At 38.3% G+C, this 17,075-nt stretch overlaps 1 protein-coding gene across 1 annotated transcript; it reads left to right on the forward strand.

Annotated features, from left to right (window-relative positions):
- Positions 1–622: 622 nt before the first annotated feature.
- Skp1 (S-phase kinase associated protein 1) lies at positions 623–16,816 on the forward strand. Its single transcript, XM_026400178.2, has 6 exons — positions 623–798; positions 3,497–3,593; positions 9,909–9,982; positions 13,527–13,670; positions 15,051–15,191; positions 16,081–16,816. The coding sequence occupies exons 2-6, from the start codon at positions 3,497–3,499 to the stop codon at positions 16,114–16,116; spliced, it is 492 nt and encodes a 163-aa protein (XP_026255963.2). The 5' UTR covers positions 623–798; the 3' UTR covers positions 16,117–16,816.
- The last annotated feature ends 259 nt before the right edge of the window (positions 16,817–17,075 follow it).

Genomic DNA, 17,075 nt, shown 5'->3' on the forward strand with positions numbered 1-17,075 from the left:
CCTTTTCAAATGTCAAGAGTAGAAAATAAGGGTCAAGAACATCGAACTGTGGGGCTTGAGGCTCAGATGGTAGAGTGCTTGCCTCACATGCACAAGGCTCTGGGTTCAATCCCCCATACCACGTGGAGTGGGGGAAGAACATTAAAATGAATGGAGTTGGTCAAATCATGGCTCCTCTACTTAACCATTTTGAACCCCTTTCCTCACTATAAAGGTAAAAAGAGCTAACACTATGTCATTCCATGGAATGCCTGTGGAGAGCGCTTGCAGGTCAGGGTGTATCATTTCCGTGACACATTCCTCAGTGGCTCGCACACGCCCACATCCACCCGCATTTCGTTGTTTGTTGTTTCCAGTCTTTGGAGTATTGGGGTCTTTCACACAGCTTAGGACAGCCCCGCCTGAAAGACCCTTCCGGGACGCGGAGGTAAAGCAGCCGGTGGCTGGTGCCGGCTTTGAAGAGACCGAGCCGCGCTCTTGCGGGCGGGGAGGAGGCAAAATCTCCGACCCCCCAATCCCCCGACCGCGGCCCCGCCTCTTTTCGTCAGCGTTGCCCCCCGGCGCCCTGGGCCCGCCCCACCCGTCTCGGACTGCCGTCAGGCAAACTCGGCGGCCAGCCCATCCGGCTGTGTGACGCCGCAGGCCCCGGGTCCTCGGCGCCTGCGCTCGCTTGTATAAAGGCCAACGCCGCGAGGCGCCGCTGGAGTGGCCGTGTCCAGCACCTTTTTATTTCCTCGTGTGGTCGCCGTCCCGCTCCCTTCAGCCTCCGGACCGCCGTTTTTCTTGAGACCAAACACCGTGAGTAGTCACCTACGAGCTAGAGGGGGCTGTGGCCTCGGGTTGCGGGGTGGGTGGCGGTACTGCAGCGGCTTTGGCTTGCGCTAGGAGGGCTGCGTCTGGGCCTGGCCTCGCCTCAGGCCCGGTGGAACCCGTTGTCGACCCCGTTCTCCGGGAGGCGCCGTCCGGGCCTGTTCAGCCCTTCTGCGCACGACTCGCCTAGGCCTGTAGTGGCCGCGCGCCCTCACGGCGCCTCTTGAGTATGAAACGGGCTCGGGCTCGGGCCTTTTTTGCGGGCGAGCATCAGCTGGCGCGGAACTCAGCTGCAGGGCCTGGGCCGCACCGGGCCTGCCTCGGCCTTGAGCTTGTTGCCGGGGGCGGCGGCGTAAGAGTGGGCGTGTGTCGGTGCCTGAGGTGTTTTTTTTTTTTTTTTTTTTTAATCTGGAGGGAGTATGGCGGCGTAGTCCGCTGCATTTTGGGCTCCCTTCCTTTCTCTCGCCTGTATCTAGTGTCACTAGCTACCGGTCCTGCTCTGCCGCCAAGTCTCAGCAGATAACCGCCTTCGCTTTCTAAATGTTTCTCGGCCTTGTTTTGCCACGGCCTAGAGCCGCTGAAATTATTTGTATTAGCAGATATCGTCGTCACAGTGGTGTGACTTTTAGGAGCCCGGGCTCCTGAAAATTTGACGTGTCTGGCTTTTTAAGGGGATAAAAAGTTTACCTGCTTTGGTTCACTTTTCAGTGGTTACTTCAGGTTTGGATTTTGGGGGCATGCATTTTATTCATCAGTGCCACAATAGAACGTATGTGTCATATAACAATCATCTCCACCCTACAGTCCAAAAAAGAGTTTTCATAATTTCGGGTCACTAAAAACAGTTTTTTTTTTTTTTTTTAACTTTGTGATGTGATAGAAATCACTTTATGCCAATCTTGGAGGGTTCTCTAATTTTCAGTACAGGAGCCTAGATGAAGAGTTTTTAAAAATGTTTTTAAGTTCGCCATTAATAAAAATTTTGTGTTTAATTCCACTATAATGCTGAAAGTTCTCTTTGTAAAGTCTAGGATTACAAAGTGCATCGAATTACAGATTAACCAATTGCCTTTCTGTTATTTAATAAGATCCTGGCTCACTTAAGAGTAACCTAATACACGAATTTGACTGTGACTAAGCACATCTTTCTTTATTGTTAATTATTTCAAGGAAATATGAAATTGTTGTCTTGCTTTTATTATCAACTGAGTTATTAGGTTTGTGTTTCTGGAATGTTCATTGCAGTAGTATGGAATATTAAAAAAAATGTAAAGTGTTTGGTTATTAAAGTTGGGCTCACTTTAAAATATTTTCTTTCACAGATACCTTTTGTTGTTGCCTTGTCACAGGGAGGGTCCGCCACCCTGGGCCTTTTTCCATTGAGCAGGACAACTGCATTATTGGCAAGCACTAAGTAACATGGAGAAGCAGACATGTTTGTCAGCTGAAAAGTGAAATCTGATTCTTTCTAGCCTTGGAGGAGAGAGCTGAATATTTCATTGGCGATTGTAAAACATGCTTTACCTTTTTGCTTCCTTCTAACAACTTGTTTGCTTGGGTGATGGCAACACCCAAGTTGTCTCAGAAAAGCTGAATGAATATTTTAAGTGATGTAGTATGTGTTAACTCTTTGAACCTAAAATAGGTGCAAATAACAGTTCTGAATGCCAAACTCTACATTTTGGTTAAAATTGACACTATTTCTTTTAGCCCACCTAGAAAGCTTCAAAACTAAGTTACTAAATAGGGACATGGTAGGATTATGAACACCTGAAAGCCTGGACTATGTGAATTTTAGAGATTTTGAATTAATCTTAACAGTAGGATATTGCTGCTATTTTTTTTAAGATGGCAATAATTTGCTGTCTTAGAACCTTTAGTTTCAGTGGATTTTTTTGGTTTTTTGCCAGAACTCAAGTTCTTTGAAGACAGTTGCTTAATTTTATGTAAGATATTTTGTTCCTAATAACTCATGATTCATTTGAGTTAATGTATTTTGAAGCAGGGAGTAGGATATTATGGGTATTTGCCAAAAGATCTTAAACTTGGCCACCTGGACAATGAATAATGAAAGACGGAACTCCAAATTTTAATCTTATGAGGTTTTGGGAACTGTATTAACACCTGTTTATCCTTAAATCCTTTTATTCTTTTGTATATGGTCTTGCATTGGTTCATACATAAATGAGCATATCCTGATCTACTCTTTGGATATGAACTCAATTTTTACTGGTAGGTCTAACTACGGGGAAATTACTATCTTATTGGATAGCTTTGTTTATTTGGAATGATCACCTCAGATTTGCAGGTGGTTGATTGTAGCAGTTAACTATTCAAATAGAGTAGTTATTATTCAGTGGGAGCAGAAAGCAACTAAATATATTTTTCTTTGAATAGAATTTACATCAGAAGTATAGACTAACTCTTAAATTTATATCAATAGTGAGTTCAGTAGGGCAGACCTTAAAAGCTTTGGTTCCTGGAAAGTATACTTTGAAAAAAATTTGTAGACATACTATTGTCTAGCCTGTGAAGAACTACTTACAACAGTGTTTTACAAGGTTATATACTGTAGGTTATTTAGTCTTATTATAATTTATAAGTTAGACATGACAGACCGCAGTTGATGAAATGTCACATAGAACCTAGTATCTCTTGAATTTCACGTTCAGTATGCCTTTTTTAGATGCCTTCAATTAAGTTGCAGAGTTCTGATGGGGAGATATTTGAAGTTGACGTAGAAATTGCCAAACAATCTGTGACAATCAAGACCATGTTGGAAGGTAAGTCTATCAGAAAACCTAGGTGGGAAGAAATGTGTTTGAGATAACTTGTGAATATTGGATTTACATGAACTACATCTGTCATAAGACTCAAGACTATGAAAGGGTAACATTTTCTCTCTTTTTTATTTTTTTGGTGGTGCTGGAGATTTTTTTTTTTAACATTTTCATTTTTTGTCTTTAAAGCATAGACTGCATTGTTCTGACACAGGTCATCTTTTCTGCAGCAGTGTCTTAATTAATGACTGTTATACTTCCTAAAAGGATAAAACCACAAGATAATTAAGTCCACAGTGATTTTTCAGGTGTCAGACAGTGGTCCATTTTTGTTTCAAATAAATTTGGATTCGTTTTTTTTTTTTTTTTTCTTTTTGGAACTGTGGATTGAATCCAGGGGCCCTTTGCTACTAACTATACCCAGAACCCTTTTCATTTTTTTATTTTGAGACAGTGTCTCTGCATTCTGAGGGGTTCATTAAGTTTATGAGACTGGCCTCTAACTCAGCCTCCTAGGTCTCTGGGATTATAGGGATGTGCCACTGCGCCCAAATTCTAATAACAAAAACTAAAGCCTTTGGGAAAGGGCTATTTTACCATAGCTAAATAGAACACCTTGTTTTCGCATAGGGAGTAAGCTCTGTAGATGTATGAATGTCATTTTTCTTTTAAAAACAAGGTTTCCCTTGTATCATTCCTCTGAACCTGCTGAGAAGTATATATATGGAACACAGCAGAGTGACACAAGAAAACAGGTCCTGAAACTTTGAAGCTTTCTTAGTGTTACCAGTACAAATCTGTCTAAAATTGATGGAAGACAAAACTTGGTAGCAGTGGTGTTCTTTAGCACTGAAATGTCAGGTTTTTATATAAGCAAGATCTGCAGCTTACAAATACTTAAATGAAGAAAGGGGTTATGTGCCAAGTGCTAGCTATATGCTAGTGAAAAGAAGGTGACAGATAATCTTTGCCGTTGAAGAATTATAACCTAGGAAGGGAGCAGAGCCAGACACTAAACAAAGCAAATAGTCACTTGGTGTAATTAGTGCATTAATAAAGTTGTGTGCCAAGTAATGCTGCAGGAACATCTTGACGGTGTTCTTTACCCTTTTGGAAAGACACAGTGGGAGTACTAGAAAGATTACATGTATTTCAAGTTTAGTAAAATTAGAATGTTTTGGAAATCATTCTGAGGTAGATAGGATTAATTAGAAACAAGTATAATTAAAGTTATTAGTTGAGGTTTGTTGGGGCCAGTGGGATTTTGGTACTGTCATTGGTAGAACTGTACATGAATTGGAGAGGAATGTAGAAGAAAATGACTCTGAGCTTGAACTATGTTTTGAGATTCCTTCAAAAGATCTATGTAGAGCCGAACACAGTGGCACACACTGTAATCTCAGCACAGGAGGATTGCAAGTTTGAGGCCAACCTCAGCAATTTCTCGAGGCCCTATGGACTTAGTGAGACCTTGTCTTAAAAAAATAAAAGGGCTGGTTAAGCACCCTTGGGTTTAATCCCTGGTACCAAAATAAATAAATAAATATCAATGCAGCCGTCTAATAGGCAAATTTGGATCTTGGCCCCTGGCTTTTAAAACTGCTAGAGATAGACTTGGTTTATATGGTGCACTATTAGAGTATAACTCTGGAAGATGAGGTTAGTGCAGGGCTGAGGTGTTAAGAATATAGTCGTCAGAATTGAACAAATCAGTGGAGTAGGATTTGTGGAAACAAAGGGTAGAGGAAGTATTTCTAGACGACTAGAATGATTATCAGATTCATATACTATAGACTGGCTACTTAGGATTTTATTACAGTTGATAAGTTAGAGGACTACTAACGTAGATATTTAGGTGTGGTAGAGGTAGAAACTGAATTGTGGAGAATGTGTCTTCAGTTTTCTAAATAAGGGGCTTCTGCTTTCCAATAAAAGCTGAACACCGCATTATTTTTGGTTTTTGGTACCAATCGTGTGGCACTTGCAGTCCTATATTCTTGTAACTTACACAGATCACTTCTATTAGGTTTATAAACCCCTTGGTACATCCCACAGTCACTGTTCATCAAGTACCTGTTAAATGAAGAATTATGGTATGGTCACTAATAAAGAATATGAAAGCAATCCAGGTATCTCTAAAGGCAGGTGAGTAAGGCTTTATGTGAAAGACGTAGAAACTGACAGTAAAATTGCTGCCTGTATACTTGCTTTGGCAATGAAAGTGTTCTTTATTTCATATTAGTTGGTGCCTGACACACTAATCTGTCCCAAGCTGCTTCAAAGAACATTTGTCAATTTTAAGAACATAGGGCTTCTTGAAGGTTTTATGTCACCTTTAATCACTGAAGCAAGTGGATTGATAGCAACAGTTAAATGATTCTCTCCATACCTTTTGGAAATCAGAGGTGAATGGTTTTATCTTAAGTACCAGTAGCTTATACAGGATTCTAACCTCTTGAAGACTGGAGTCTTTTGAATTTGGCAACTTACTGCTTTCCTTGTTTTGCATCTGCAGTGTCTCTTGTTAGAGTTTCATGTGACTTAGAAAACAAAATAAAACCTTTTAATCACAGGACAATCAGAAGTGAAAATCTTGGCATGTGTACATGTGGATTGGCTTATTTGTTCAGGTCCAGGGTGTGGTATCAGGACACAGGTTTCTTTTAGAAGTCCTTGAAACCAAATAGCTTAAAGGAATGACTGTTGCTACTTGTGCATTTGGTTTAAAAACAAAAAAGTGCTTCACATCCAAGTGCTGGAGAAGTAAACCGTACAATTCTTAAGGAGCTTAATTTTAATGTGACTTAAGCTTTCTTCCAAATAACCTTTGGAACTAAAAAGCTGGCTTTCTATTTTGTTTTCCCTTATCTTAACTCCCCAAGCACCAGTATTTTACATTGTGTAACTTCTTTTTGAGTCTGCTCCCTCCTCAGTACTGGGGAAACTGAGTGGTCTGCCTCTGGGCTATACATCCCTAGCCTACCCACCCCCACCCCCCAAGTCAGGTCTTGGTAAGATGCCCAGGCTAGCCTGGAACTTAAAGTCCTTCAGCCTCCTGAATAGCTGGGATGGCAGTCATGCACCACTGTGCCCAACTTGAATCTGTTCTTGCCTTTACCACTCCATTTAAACTGCTTGTTAAACTTAGTAACCTTCAAGTGGTTAAGTGCCTTGTCTGTTTTTGATTGTCAACTAGACACTTGAAAATTGGCTTCTTTTAGTTGCTTCCAAGAGACTTTATTATACTACTTACCTCACCCGGTGCCTGTCTCCTATCTTGTTTTAGTCAGCTTTTTTTTTTTTTTTTTTTTTTTGCTGCTATGACTAAATGACCCCACCAGCAAAATTATAAAGGAGGAAGAGTTTATTTGAGGGCTCTTGTTTTCAGAGGTCTTGGCCCATAGAAGGCTGGCTCCATTTCTTGGGACTCGAGGGATGGCTAAACATCATGGCCGGAAAGTGTGGCTAAGAGAAGCAGCTCACCTCATGGTGATCAGGAAACATTCTCCACTCTCCATATACAAATATATACACCAAAGCCATGCTGTATGAAATTCTCACCTCTTCCAGCCACACCCTACCACTTAAGATAGCACTCAGTTAAACTCTATCAGGGGATTAATTCGCTGATTGGGTGAAGAATCTTATGACCCAGTCATTTTTTTTCTCTGAACCTCCTTGCATTGTTTCATACATGAGCTTTTGGGAGACGGCTCACATTCATACCATAACACATCACTAAAGCCTGTTTCCTAGGACTTAATCCTTGGACTTTTTTCTTGTTTCTATACTCATTCATTCCCTTGGTCATAGTACCATAGCATCATGAATCATGGCAATAGCAATTCCCAAATTCACCTACATTTTTTTTTTTTTTTTTGAAGGGAACTGGGGATTGAACCCTGTCGCACTTTACTACTGAACTGCATCCCCAGCCCTTTTAATTCTTTATTTTATAGAGATAAGAGTCTTGCTGAGTTGCTGAGGCTGTGCTTAAACTTGAGATCCTCCTGCCTCAGCCTCCCAAATTGTTGGGATTATGGGTGTGTGCCACAGTGCCTGGTTTTGACACCTTGCATAACAGTTACCAGTGACAGGTCTATCCTTCCCATGCCATAAACCCCAGTCTTCACTGACTCCTCATATATTCCATTTTCTTGGCAAATTCTTTGGGCTTTTTCTTCAAAATGCATAGAGTAAACCATTTCTTAACTCCTTGTTAGGTACAAACCTTGTCCAAGTTGACGACTTGTTCCTGAATTATCAAAACCAGAGTTGTTTTCCCTCTTTTCTCCCTCCTGCTTTCTCTTATGCCAGAAAGCTGACTATCTTACTACTATTTAGCTCCCTATTACTCAATTCTTATCTGCTTCACTTCCTATTTATTAACACCAATCTAATAATATTAGATTCTTTTTTTTTTTTTAAAGAGAGAGAGTTTTAATATTTATTTTTTAGTTATCGGCAGACACAACATCTTTGTTTGTATGTGGTGCTGAGGATTGAACCCGGGCCGCACGCATGCCAGGCGAGCGTGCTACCGCTTGAGCCACATCCCCAGCCCTAATATTAGATTCTTTAGTGTTTATGTTTATTTTGTTTAGTTTTTGAGATCGGGTCTAGTTAAATTGCCTGGACTGGACTAAAAATCCTGGGCTCAAATGATGTTTCTGCCTAAGCCTCTTGAGTAGTAGGGACTATAGGAGTGTACTGTGCTTAGCCCTTGGTGTTTTCAGAACATTCCAGGCACTCCTTAGTGCATTTGCTGTTCCCTCTGCTTCAGGTATTTTTGCCTCTTAAGATTTTACTAGGATAATCTTAGGAGAAATTTTTAAATTTCAGCTCCCCACTCACCATGCTCCTGTATTCATTGCTGACTCTCTCCTGCCTAGGACAGCATCTTGTGTATTAGGTACTTAAATGTTTGACTAAGTATTGGCCGTGTTGCATCACTAATAACTCTGTTAAAACCATACAGCACGATAACTTTTGGCCTCTAATTTTGGTACTTGGTAACAATTACATTATTTTGTTAAGGAGCTCTTCTTTAGTTGTATAGAAACTGAAGGATAGGTCAAAAAAAAAATTTCTATTCAGAATCTTTAAACCAAACTAGGTTTGGTGGTGCATGCCTGTAACCCCACCTATTTGAGAAGCTGGACCTGGAGGATCCCAAGTTTGAGGCCAGATTGGGCAACTTAGCTAGACCCTCTCTCCAAAAAAAAAAAAAAAGTCCAGGGATATAGCTCAGGGGTAGAATACCCCTGGGTTCAACCCCCAGTACTGCCTGCCCCCGAAACAAAAAAGATTCACTATTTTTACCCTTCACAAAGTACTGGGGATTGAACCTGGGGAATATTCTACCACTGAGCTATTTCCCCAGCCCTTTTTTATTTTTTTATTTTGAGACAGGATCTGGCTAAGTTGCCCATGCTGGCCTTGAACTTGGGATCCTCCTGCTGCAGCCTCCTGAGTCCCTGCTCCAGCCTCCTGAGTTGCTGGATTTGCAGGTGTGCGCCATTGCATCTGGCTCACCAACCATTTTGAGAATTCGAGTTAGACCTTTGTAGATTCATTATTTTAGGTAATAAGTGCTTAATAGACTAAATGCAAGGGTATATGTTGAAAGTAAGTCCCTCAACCCACATTCTCAGTTAACTTTCTTAGACTTAATATCTTCACTGTTCCTCAAGTTTTCTGGAGGTAATTTTTAGACAAATGTGTAAGCATATTTCTACTTTTATTCAGATAACATTTATCTTTATATCTGGCTTCTTGATCATACCAGTGTATATGGGTTGTCTGCCTTGTTTTTGTCAGTAGCTGCATGACCTCACGCGAGCGCGCGTGCGTGCATACATCTTTAAATTCTTTTGTATTTTTTGTTTTGCAGTACTGAGGATGGAACACATGGGTTTCATATTTCAGTGGATTGAAATTTTATTACTTATAATGCTTTTCATTGTTTTTCTAAATGCAGTCCATCTAGAGAATTTGGTATAAAGAGAGTAAGAATAAGGGTCTAGTCTTAATTTTGTTTCCTGATGACTGGCTATCTTAAGTCACTTTTTCATTTAGTCTCTCTTGTTAAATCTAATTAAAAACTTCTCTTTTATTATATTCTCGTCCTACTCACACAGCTTTTGGGTGGATCATGGACGACCCATTGTCAGGAACCACCAATTTTAAATGCTCTTATAACTATTCTTAGTAAAGTACTTTGTGTTTTCTTTCAGACAGTATGCCTTGCAAGTTTTAAATATAGCCTAGTTGGGAGTGGAGAGTTGGAAATAATGGTCACTCTTCTGTTTTTTTAAGATTTGGGAATGGATGATGAAGGAGATGATGACCCAGTTCCTCTACCAAATGTGAATGCAGCAATATTAAAAAAGGTAAGGTCCTCATTTATTTTTTTATTCATTCATTCTGGTGATTGAACCCAGGGCCTTAGGTCTCCCACTGAGCTGCATTCCCAGCATCTTTTAAGGTCTTCAGTGAATTTAGCTTTTAAGCTTCTACATGTTTTCATTGTTCTTTGTCTAGATGAGTAGTTCCAAATCTAGCCTATGATGCTTCTAATCCTGAAATAGGAAAACGTAGTTTTCTCTTTTTCTTTTTCTTTTTTAATTTTGGGTAGATTTTCTGAAAGTAGACTCAACCACACTTGAACTTACTCTTGTATAGTTTTTATTGAGGCATATACTATCAGTGTTTTCCTGACATCAGTTAAGTCTACTTAACCGCCTGTATTAGAACTTTACTGCCTAAATTACTTTTAAATTTGACTGTTCAACAATTATTTGAATGATTTTAAACAATACTATACAGAAAGAAGTTTTGTCTGCTTTGTTGCCACCGTTGACCATTGTCATTGATTATTAGAAACATTTTTTTTCTTTTTTTGCGGTCTTGGGAATGGAACTTGAAGCCTTGTGCATGCTAATCACATGCTTTACAGAAAGGTTTCTATACTTGGTACTCCTGTGTCTATGTAGATGATATAGTAAGAAATCTGGGTCACAAGATGGTTTATACACCTAAATTTTCATAGATATTGGTAAATAGCCTTTCATAAAAATATTTCTCAGAGCATCATGGAATTATGCCTACCTTTCTAGAGTTATATTTTTGAAATGACTAAAACCAAAAATAAAGGAACACGTAACACTTCATTCTCATTTCCCTGTTAACTCTGATCCCCCTCCTTCAGGTAATCATTTAGTCCTCCAATACTTTGTGTTGCAGATAATTAACAAATAAGTATATTTCTTCTCATTCTTAAGGTAGCAGACTATATACTTGCAAATGTTTTCTTTATCCATATAACTAAATAAAATGGTGATCTTTCAACTCATAGCATCCTTTTTTAAAATTCTATGTAGTACGATCATGACTATAGATAGTTGTTGCAGTTTATTTATCAAGGCCTTATAAATATTTGAGTTGTCTGGTCTTTTGTATTAGCACATTTTTGAGTATGAAAAGATGATTTTATTATAAAAATGTGTGTTATTTATTGATTATTCACTTTTCTTTTAAACAAAACACAAACATGAGAACAGAACAAACACCTCTAGGACTCACTAGCCCTTGGAGGATAGGAAGAAGCCCTGAATGGGGAACCACAAATGTTTTCCTTTATGCCTAAGGTCTCTATTTCTTTGTTCACTTTGGACTGCATTTTTTTTTTTTTAATCACCTCTTGGATGTGAGAGTCATGTACAGGAAGGTCACGACCAACTTTAAGGCTATCTGATGCTCACAACTTGTACATTGCATAGTTGGTAAGAATATCAGACAACCTTTGCTATCTTTACCTTTGTGACTGGTTATGTTCTTTCAGTGTAGCTTCTGTTTACAGAGCACAAAACCTCTAAAATACACGTGTGTTTCTATGATCAAGCATAAAAGTTTATTTCAGGACAAACCTGGTGGCTATAATGTTTATTCCACTGTAGTGTCTATTGATTGTCATACCCTTGGACAAGTTGGTCAAGTGGCAGCCCAATGCAGGGGGCACAAATAAACTCTACCACTGCCAAATTTGCTGACTGTTCAATCCAGACACTGCCCCACAAACAAGGTAGAATTATTGAAGTCAGTGCTCTTTTGGAGCAGGAATCCATTTATTTGCTATTAATTAAATGGAGTTTTCAAAAGGTATCTGAGGCAGAGCTATAGAGTTTTAGCTCTCAGGCTCTGGACAGGGTACTGGGATGGCAGGAACTCATAGTTGCTCTTTCATTCTGCATGAAATGAAATGGTTTCATTTTGAATCCTCTTTGTATTTTACTTTGAGTTAGGGTCTTGCTAAGTTGCTGAGACTGACTTCAAACTTGGGATCCTCCTGCCTCAGTCTCTGTTTGCTGGAAGTACAGGAGTACACCACTACTGCTTCTTACATAATTGAAATACTTTTTAAAAAGCAATTATTTAATTTACTGAAATCCCTTATGCTTGGCTTTTCCTTTTTGAAATAATTTGTGTGTGTGTGTGTGTGTGTGTGTGTGTGTCCGTCCCCGTGTGTCTGTCCCTGTGTGTCCGTCCGTCCTGGCACTATAATTTCTCATCTGTGTCATTTTCTCTCAGCATTATACTATGAAAAAATTTTAAAGATACAGCAAACAGCCATCTACGTACTACTTAGTTAGAGTCTATAACTTAACACTTCCAGTATTGATTATTGGTTTTTATGCTGCTGTACATAATTTGAATAGTCAGTTTTCTGAAACTTTATATTCATTCCCTGCCACCAAGAGAACATGGATTTTTCTGCTTTGTCCTACATCAGTAGTTATATGCTCATTTCTGGGTTATTTAGAATTGTTTGGTTATAAGTGTAATGTACATATTTGGTTTTATTAGGTAGTGCTAAATTACTTTTCAAGGGAGTTATATTAATTTATACTCTCTAGTAGATGACTGAGTTTCCTTAAATATTGCTAGTAACTAGTGTCCTCACAATTTTGATTTATTTTTCTCTTAGAGTAGTATCTGACTTAGTATTATTTTTGTGTCTAGTAAGGAAGGCTGAGCATGTTTGACTATTCAGATTTCTTTTGTTAATTGCCTGTGTATATTTTTAAAATATTTTTTTAGTTGCAGTTGGACACAATACCTTTATTTTATTTATTTTATGTGGTGCTGAGGATCGAACCCAGCACCTTGCACACGCTAGGCGAGCGCTCTACTACTGAGCCAAAGTCCCAGCCCCATTGCTTGTATATATTTTTAATTCATTTCTTTTTTTTTTTTTTTTTAATTTTGGGTTAGACTGAATTATCTTTATTTTTATTTTTTTGGGGAGAGAGAGAATTTTAATATTTATTTTTTAGTTTTTTTTTTTTGGGCGGACACAACATCTTTGTTTGTATGTGGTGCTGAGGATCGAACCCGGGCCGCACGCATGCCAGGTGAGCGCGCTACCGCTTGAGCCACATCACCAGCCCTTAACTCATTTCTTTATAGTGATTAAGATTTTTATATTCTTGGGCTGGGGTTGTGGCTCAGCAGTAGAGTACTTGCCTAGCATGTGTGAGGCACTGGATTCCATCCTCAGCACTACATAAAAATTAAAAAATAAAGGTATTGTGTCCAACCACACCAAAAAAAAAAAAAAAAAAAGGATTTTTATATTCTGTAAACTAATCCATTGTTGGTTGTACATGTTGCTGGTATCTTCCAGTCATTAACCTGTCAGACTTTATGATTCTTTTTGTACATTTCAAAAAATGTTTGCATAGTTTGTATTTATCTAATAAAACTTCTACACTCTAAGATTGTGAAGATTCTTCAGGTTTTAGTTTTTCTATTCAGGCTTGGCTATGAACTTATTATTCAAATCAACCTCTAGTTATTATCCCAATATAGGAATAATGCTGTCTTAGCAGTGGAGTGACAGAATGTCCCAGAGGAATTGAACTTTCTTTGTTGTAGGTCATTCAGTGGTGCACACACCACAAGGATGACCCCCCTCCTCCTGAGGATGATGAGAACAAAGAAAAGCGAACAGATGATATCCCTGTTTGGGACCAAGAATTCCTGAAAGTTGACCAAGGAACACTTTTTGAACTTATTCTGGTATGTTTTTAATGTATAAGATTGTTCTAGAGCTTTTACCACTTCTTACAGAGTTGAATTTGCTAAATTCATTGATATTCCCCTCACAACCTCTTAATATTCAATTTTAATACTTTCTAAACTCACATGTAATACTATATTTAAATTCACATATTAATAATTACATTTAATGTAATTGATCCAAACACCAGTTATAAAGCAATGATGTCCATCAAGACTTGGTTATATGCACTCTGTAAGAAGCACACTTTTTAAATATAAAGGCACAATTTGGTTGGGATGGGAAAAGATGAGAGTATTGTTGTAACACTAGACAAGAAGGCAGGAGTGACTACAAAAGTAGATTTTGGATCAAAGAATATAAACAGGGTTAAAGGGCAATTTTATAATGAGGGGATCAGTTCATTAAGAAAGCAGAACTCAAAATTGAAGCAAATCCAAGAAAAAGAAGAAACATACAAATCTGTGGGTTGTGGGTGTAGCTCAGTGGTAGAGTGTTTGCCTAGTGTGTTCAAGGCGCTGGGTTCTATCCCCAGTACTGGAAAAAAAGAAGAAAAAAAACTATCATTGCAATATTTGTCTTACAGATAGAAAAACAGTAAAGATATGGAACACTAACACTACTAGGGTTTCTTAATTGACATCTGAAGAACATTATATATATTGTCACGATGAACCATATTCTGACTTATAAAACAAGTCAAATTTAAAAGAATTCAAGTTAGGCAATGGGTTCTTTAACTTCAATAGAATTAAATTAGAAATTAATTAGATACCTGAAAAAATCTGCAAGTATTTGAAAACAAACACATTTCTAAGTAACTCATAGGTCTAAGGAAAAATCCAAACAAAGTATGCTGAACTGCAAGTAAAACACCGAAAAATCTCTTGGGCACAGCTAAATTAATACCTGAAAGAAATTGATAGTACTAAAAACACTTAGATTAGAAAAGTTTCAAGCCAGAAAGCTAAGCTTCTACCTTAAACTAGTGAAAGATGAAATAGCTCATAGCAGAAATAGCAGAAGAATGAGTATAAAGGAGTAAGAATTAATGTCTTAAAATTGACTAGCTTTCCCTCCCCACCCCCCATACTAGGGATTGAACTCAGGGGCACTCATCCACTGAGCTATATCCCCAGCCCCATTTTGTATTTTATTTAGAGACAGGGTCTCATTGAGTTGCTTAGTACCTTGACATTACTGAGGCTGGCTTTGAACTGGTGATCCTCCTGCCTCAGCTAGGATTACAGGTGTGCGCCACTGTGCCTGGCAGAATTAACTAGCATTTTAAGCTAATTAATGTAGATTGTCAGTCACTAACTTTGGTTTTAGCTTGAAACATCTAATATACTTGGGTGAAAACAGCTATCATTTTACAGGCTGCAAACTACTTAGACATCAAAGGTTTGCTTGATGTTACGTGCAAGACTGTTGCCAATATGATCAAGGGGAAAACTCCTGAGGAGATTCGCAAAACCTTCAATATCAAAAATGACTTTACTGAAGAGGAGGAAGCCCAGGTGGGTAACATGAAGTTTGTCTTTGATCACATGATTTTCAAGAGACTAAAACCCATTAACATAACAAGAAAAGAGGTGCTTTTATCAAGGAATCTTGAAACTTGAGGGGAGATAATAGTTACCTTTTGAGTCCTACACATACTTTTACTGCTCTGAGTTTAAACACTTAGATAATACTATAAGAAAAAATGAGTTTTAAACCAAAGAGTTCCTTCATATTAATTCTTTAGTACTTTCTAATTTTAGTATCTGGGATATATAGACCATACATATTTGACCTCAAAAAAGCATAGCCAAAGGAAGAGTGTAGGCTAGAATACTTCTGAGCAAATTAGTGAATGGGGAAGAAATGAACAAACTGTGGCGTGGCTATGAACCAAAATTATATGAATAAACTAGTTGAATTTGCTCTCTCAATTTTTACTAAAGTGAATTACCATTGAATTTTTTGTTTTTAATAATTTCAGCAGGACTAGAATACAAATCTGGGAAGGTAAGCAAAGGGAGTCAGAAACTGTACTCTTAACCTAATATTTTCCAGTTTTGTTTTGTGTTGGTTGGTTCTAGATCACTAAGGGACATCCCCAGGAACACTTGATAACTAAGCTACATCCCCAGCCCTGTTTTGTATTTTATTTAGAGACAGAGTAAAACTGAGTTGCTTAGCACCTCGCTTTTACTGAGGCTGGCTTTGAACTCGCAATCCTCCTGCCATAGCCTCCTGAACCGTCAGGATTACAGGTGTATGCCACCGTACCTGGCTGTTTTTCTGGTTTTTACATGTCCTTCTGACTTACCTCATAGGCTGTTGATGGAATCAGTATGTAATACAAGTCTCAGGAAGACTACTCAGGTTAAGGTACTTCCTTATTTCTGTCTCTTCTTCTAGGTACGCAAAGAGAACCAGTGGTGTGAAGAGAAGTGAAATGTTGTACCTGACACTGTAACACTATAAGGATTGTTCCAAATACTAGTTGCACTGCTCTGTTTATAATTGTTAATATTAGACAAACAGTAGACAAATGCAGCAGCAAATCAATTGTATTAGCATAATATTGTCCTTATTGCATGTGTAGTTTGAGTACAGACTCCAAACCTATGGCTGAATTTCTTTTAGTGTGAGAGAAAGTTTCTTTTTTTCTTTACTCTGAATAAAACTGAACTGTGGGTTCTCTGTAGAAAGTGGCATTTTGGGCTTTCCCTCCTTTTGTAAAGCGATTTCTGCCTAGTTTATTGTCCAGTTAACTTTAGTGAGCTTTTAAAAGTTGGCGTTGTAAATAAAACAACTTGCAAAAAGTATTCTGAAATAGAATTAACAAAATATTATCTTTATTCATGAGTTGGAAACTGGAAAAAGGCTACTTGAAGTAAATGTCCTGAGTTGGGGTTGTTAGGATTTCTTCCAGCCTCCTGGAGTCGAGCAGTACCACTGGGATTGATTTGCCTGTATGTAGCAGGGTTCCCTTAATTGGACGGAAGGACTCGGGTTTTTTTTTTTTTTTTTTTTTAATCAGTTTTGAATATGTTGCCTAGAGACTCAGTTATTACCCAGTTTGTAGATTTGGAGGGGAGAAATGTAACTAGACAGTTTGATAGCTTTTCAATTAAAAAAGACACTTCATTCATGTGGTATGTCATCTTTTATAAATCAGTATTCCCATGTGGGGAAAACTATTCATACTACTTGCATGTAAAAAGTAACTTTTAACATTGAAATATGTGGCAAAATCCAGAAAACATCATAAGTGCAAGATACTTTCAATAAAAAGTAAGTTATGTAGTAGGTAGTAAATAGTTTGCTTTTGTGGACTTATATGTGTCTTTTCACTTACTTTAAGTGGGTTAAATTTGGTTTAGCTTGAAAAATTTTTTTAGGCAGTTCAT

Source organism: Urocitellus parryii, chromosome 1 (genome assembly GCF_045843805.1).
Source record: "Urocitellus parryii isolate mUroPar1 chromosome 1, mUroPar1.hap1, whole genome shotgun sequence".
In the NCBI taxonomy this organism is placed as follows: Eukaryota; Metazoa; Chordata; class Mammalia; order Rodentia; family Sciuridae; genus Urocitellus; species Urocitellus parryii.

Excerpts from the sequence above, each read along its gene's own strand:
- Skp1 (XM_026400178.2), top strand. The coding sequence starts at position 3,497 with ATGCCTTCAATTAAGTTGCAGAGTTCTGATGGGGAGATATTTGAAGTT. Across the intron at positions 9,983-13,526 it reads ATGCAGCAATATTAAAAAAG|GTCATTCAGTGGTGCACACA; the intron begins GTAAGGTCCTCA and ends TCTTTGTTGTAG. Across the intron at positions 13,671-15,050 it reads CACTTTTTGAACTTATTCTG|GCTGCAAACTACTTAGACAT; the intron begins GTATGTTTTTAA and ends ATCATTTTACAG.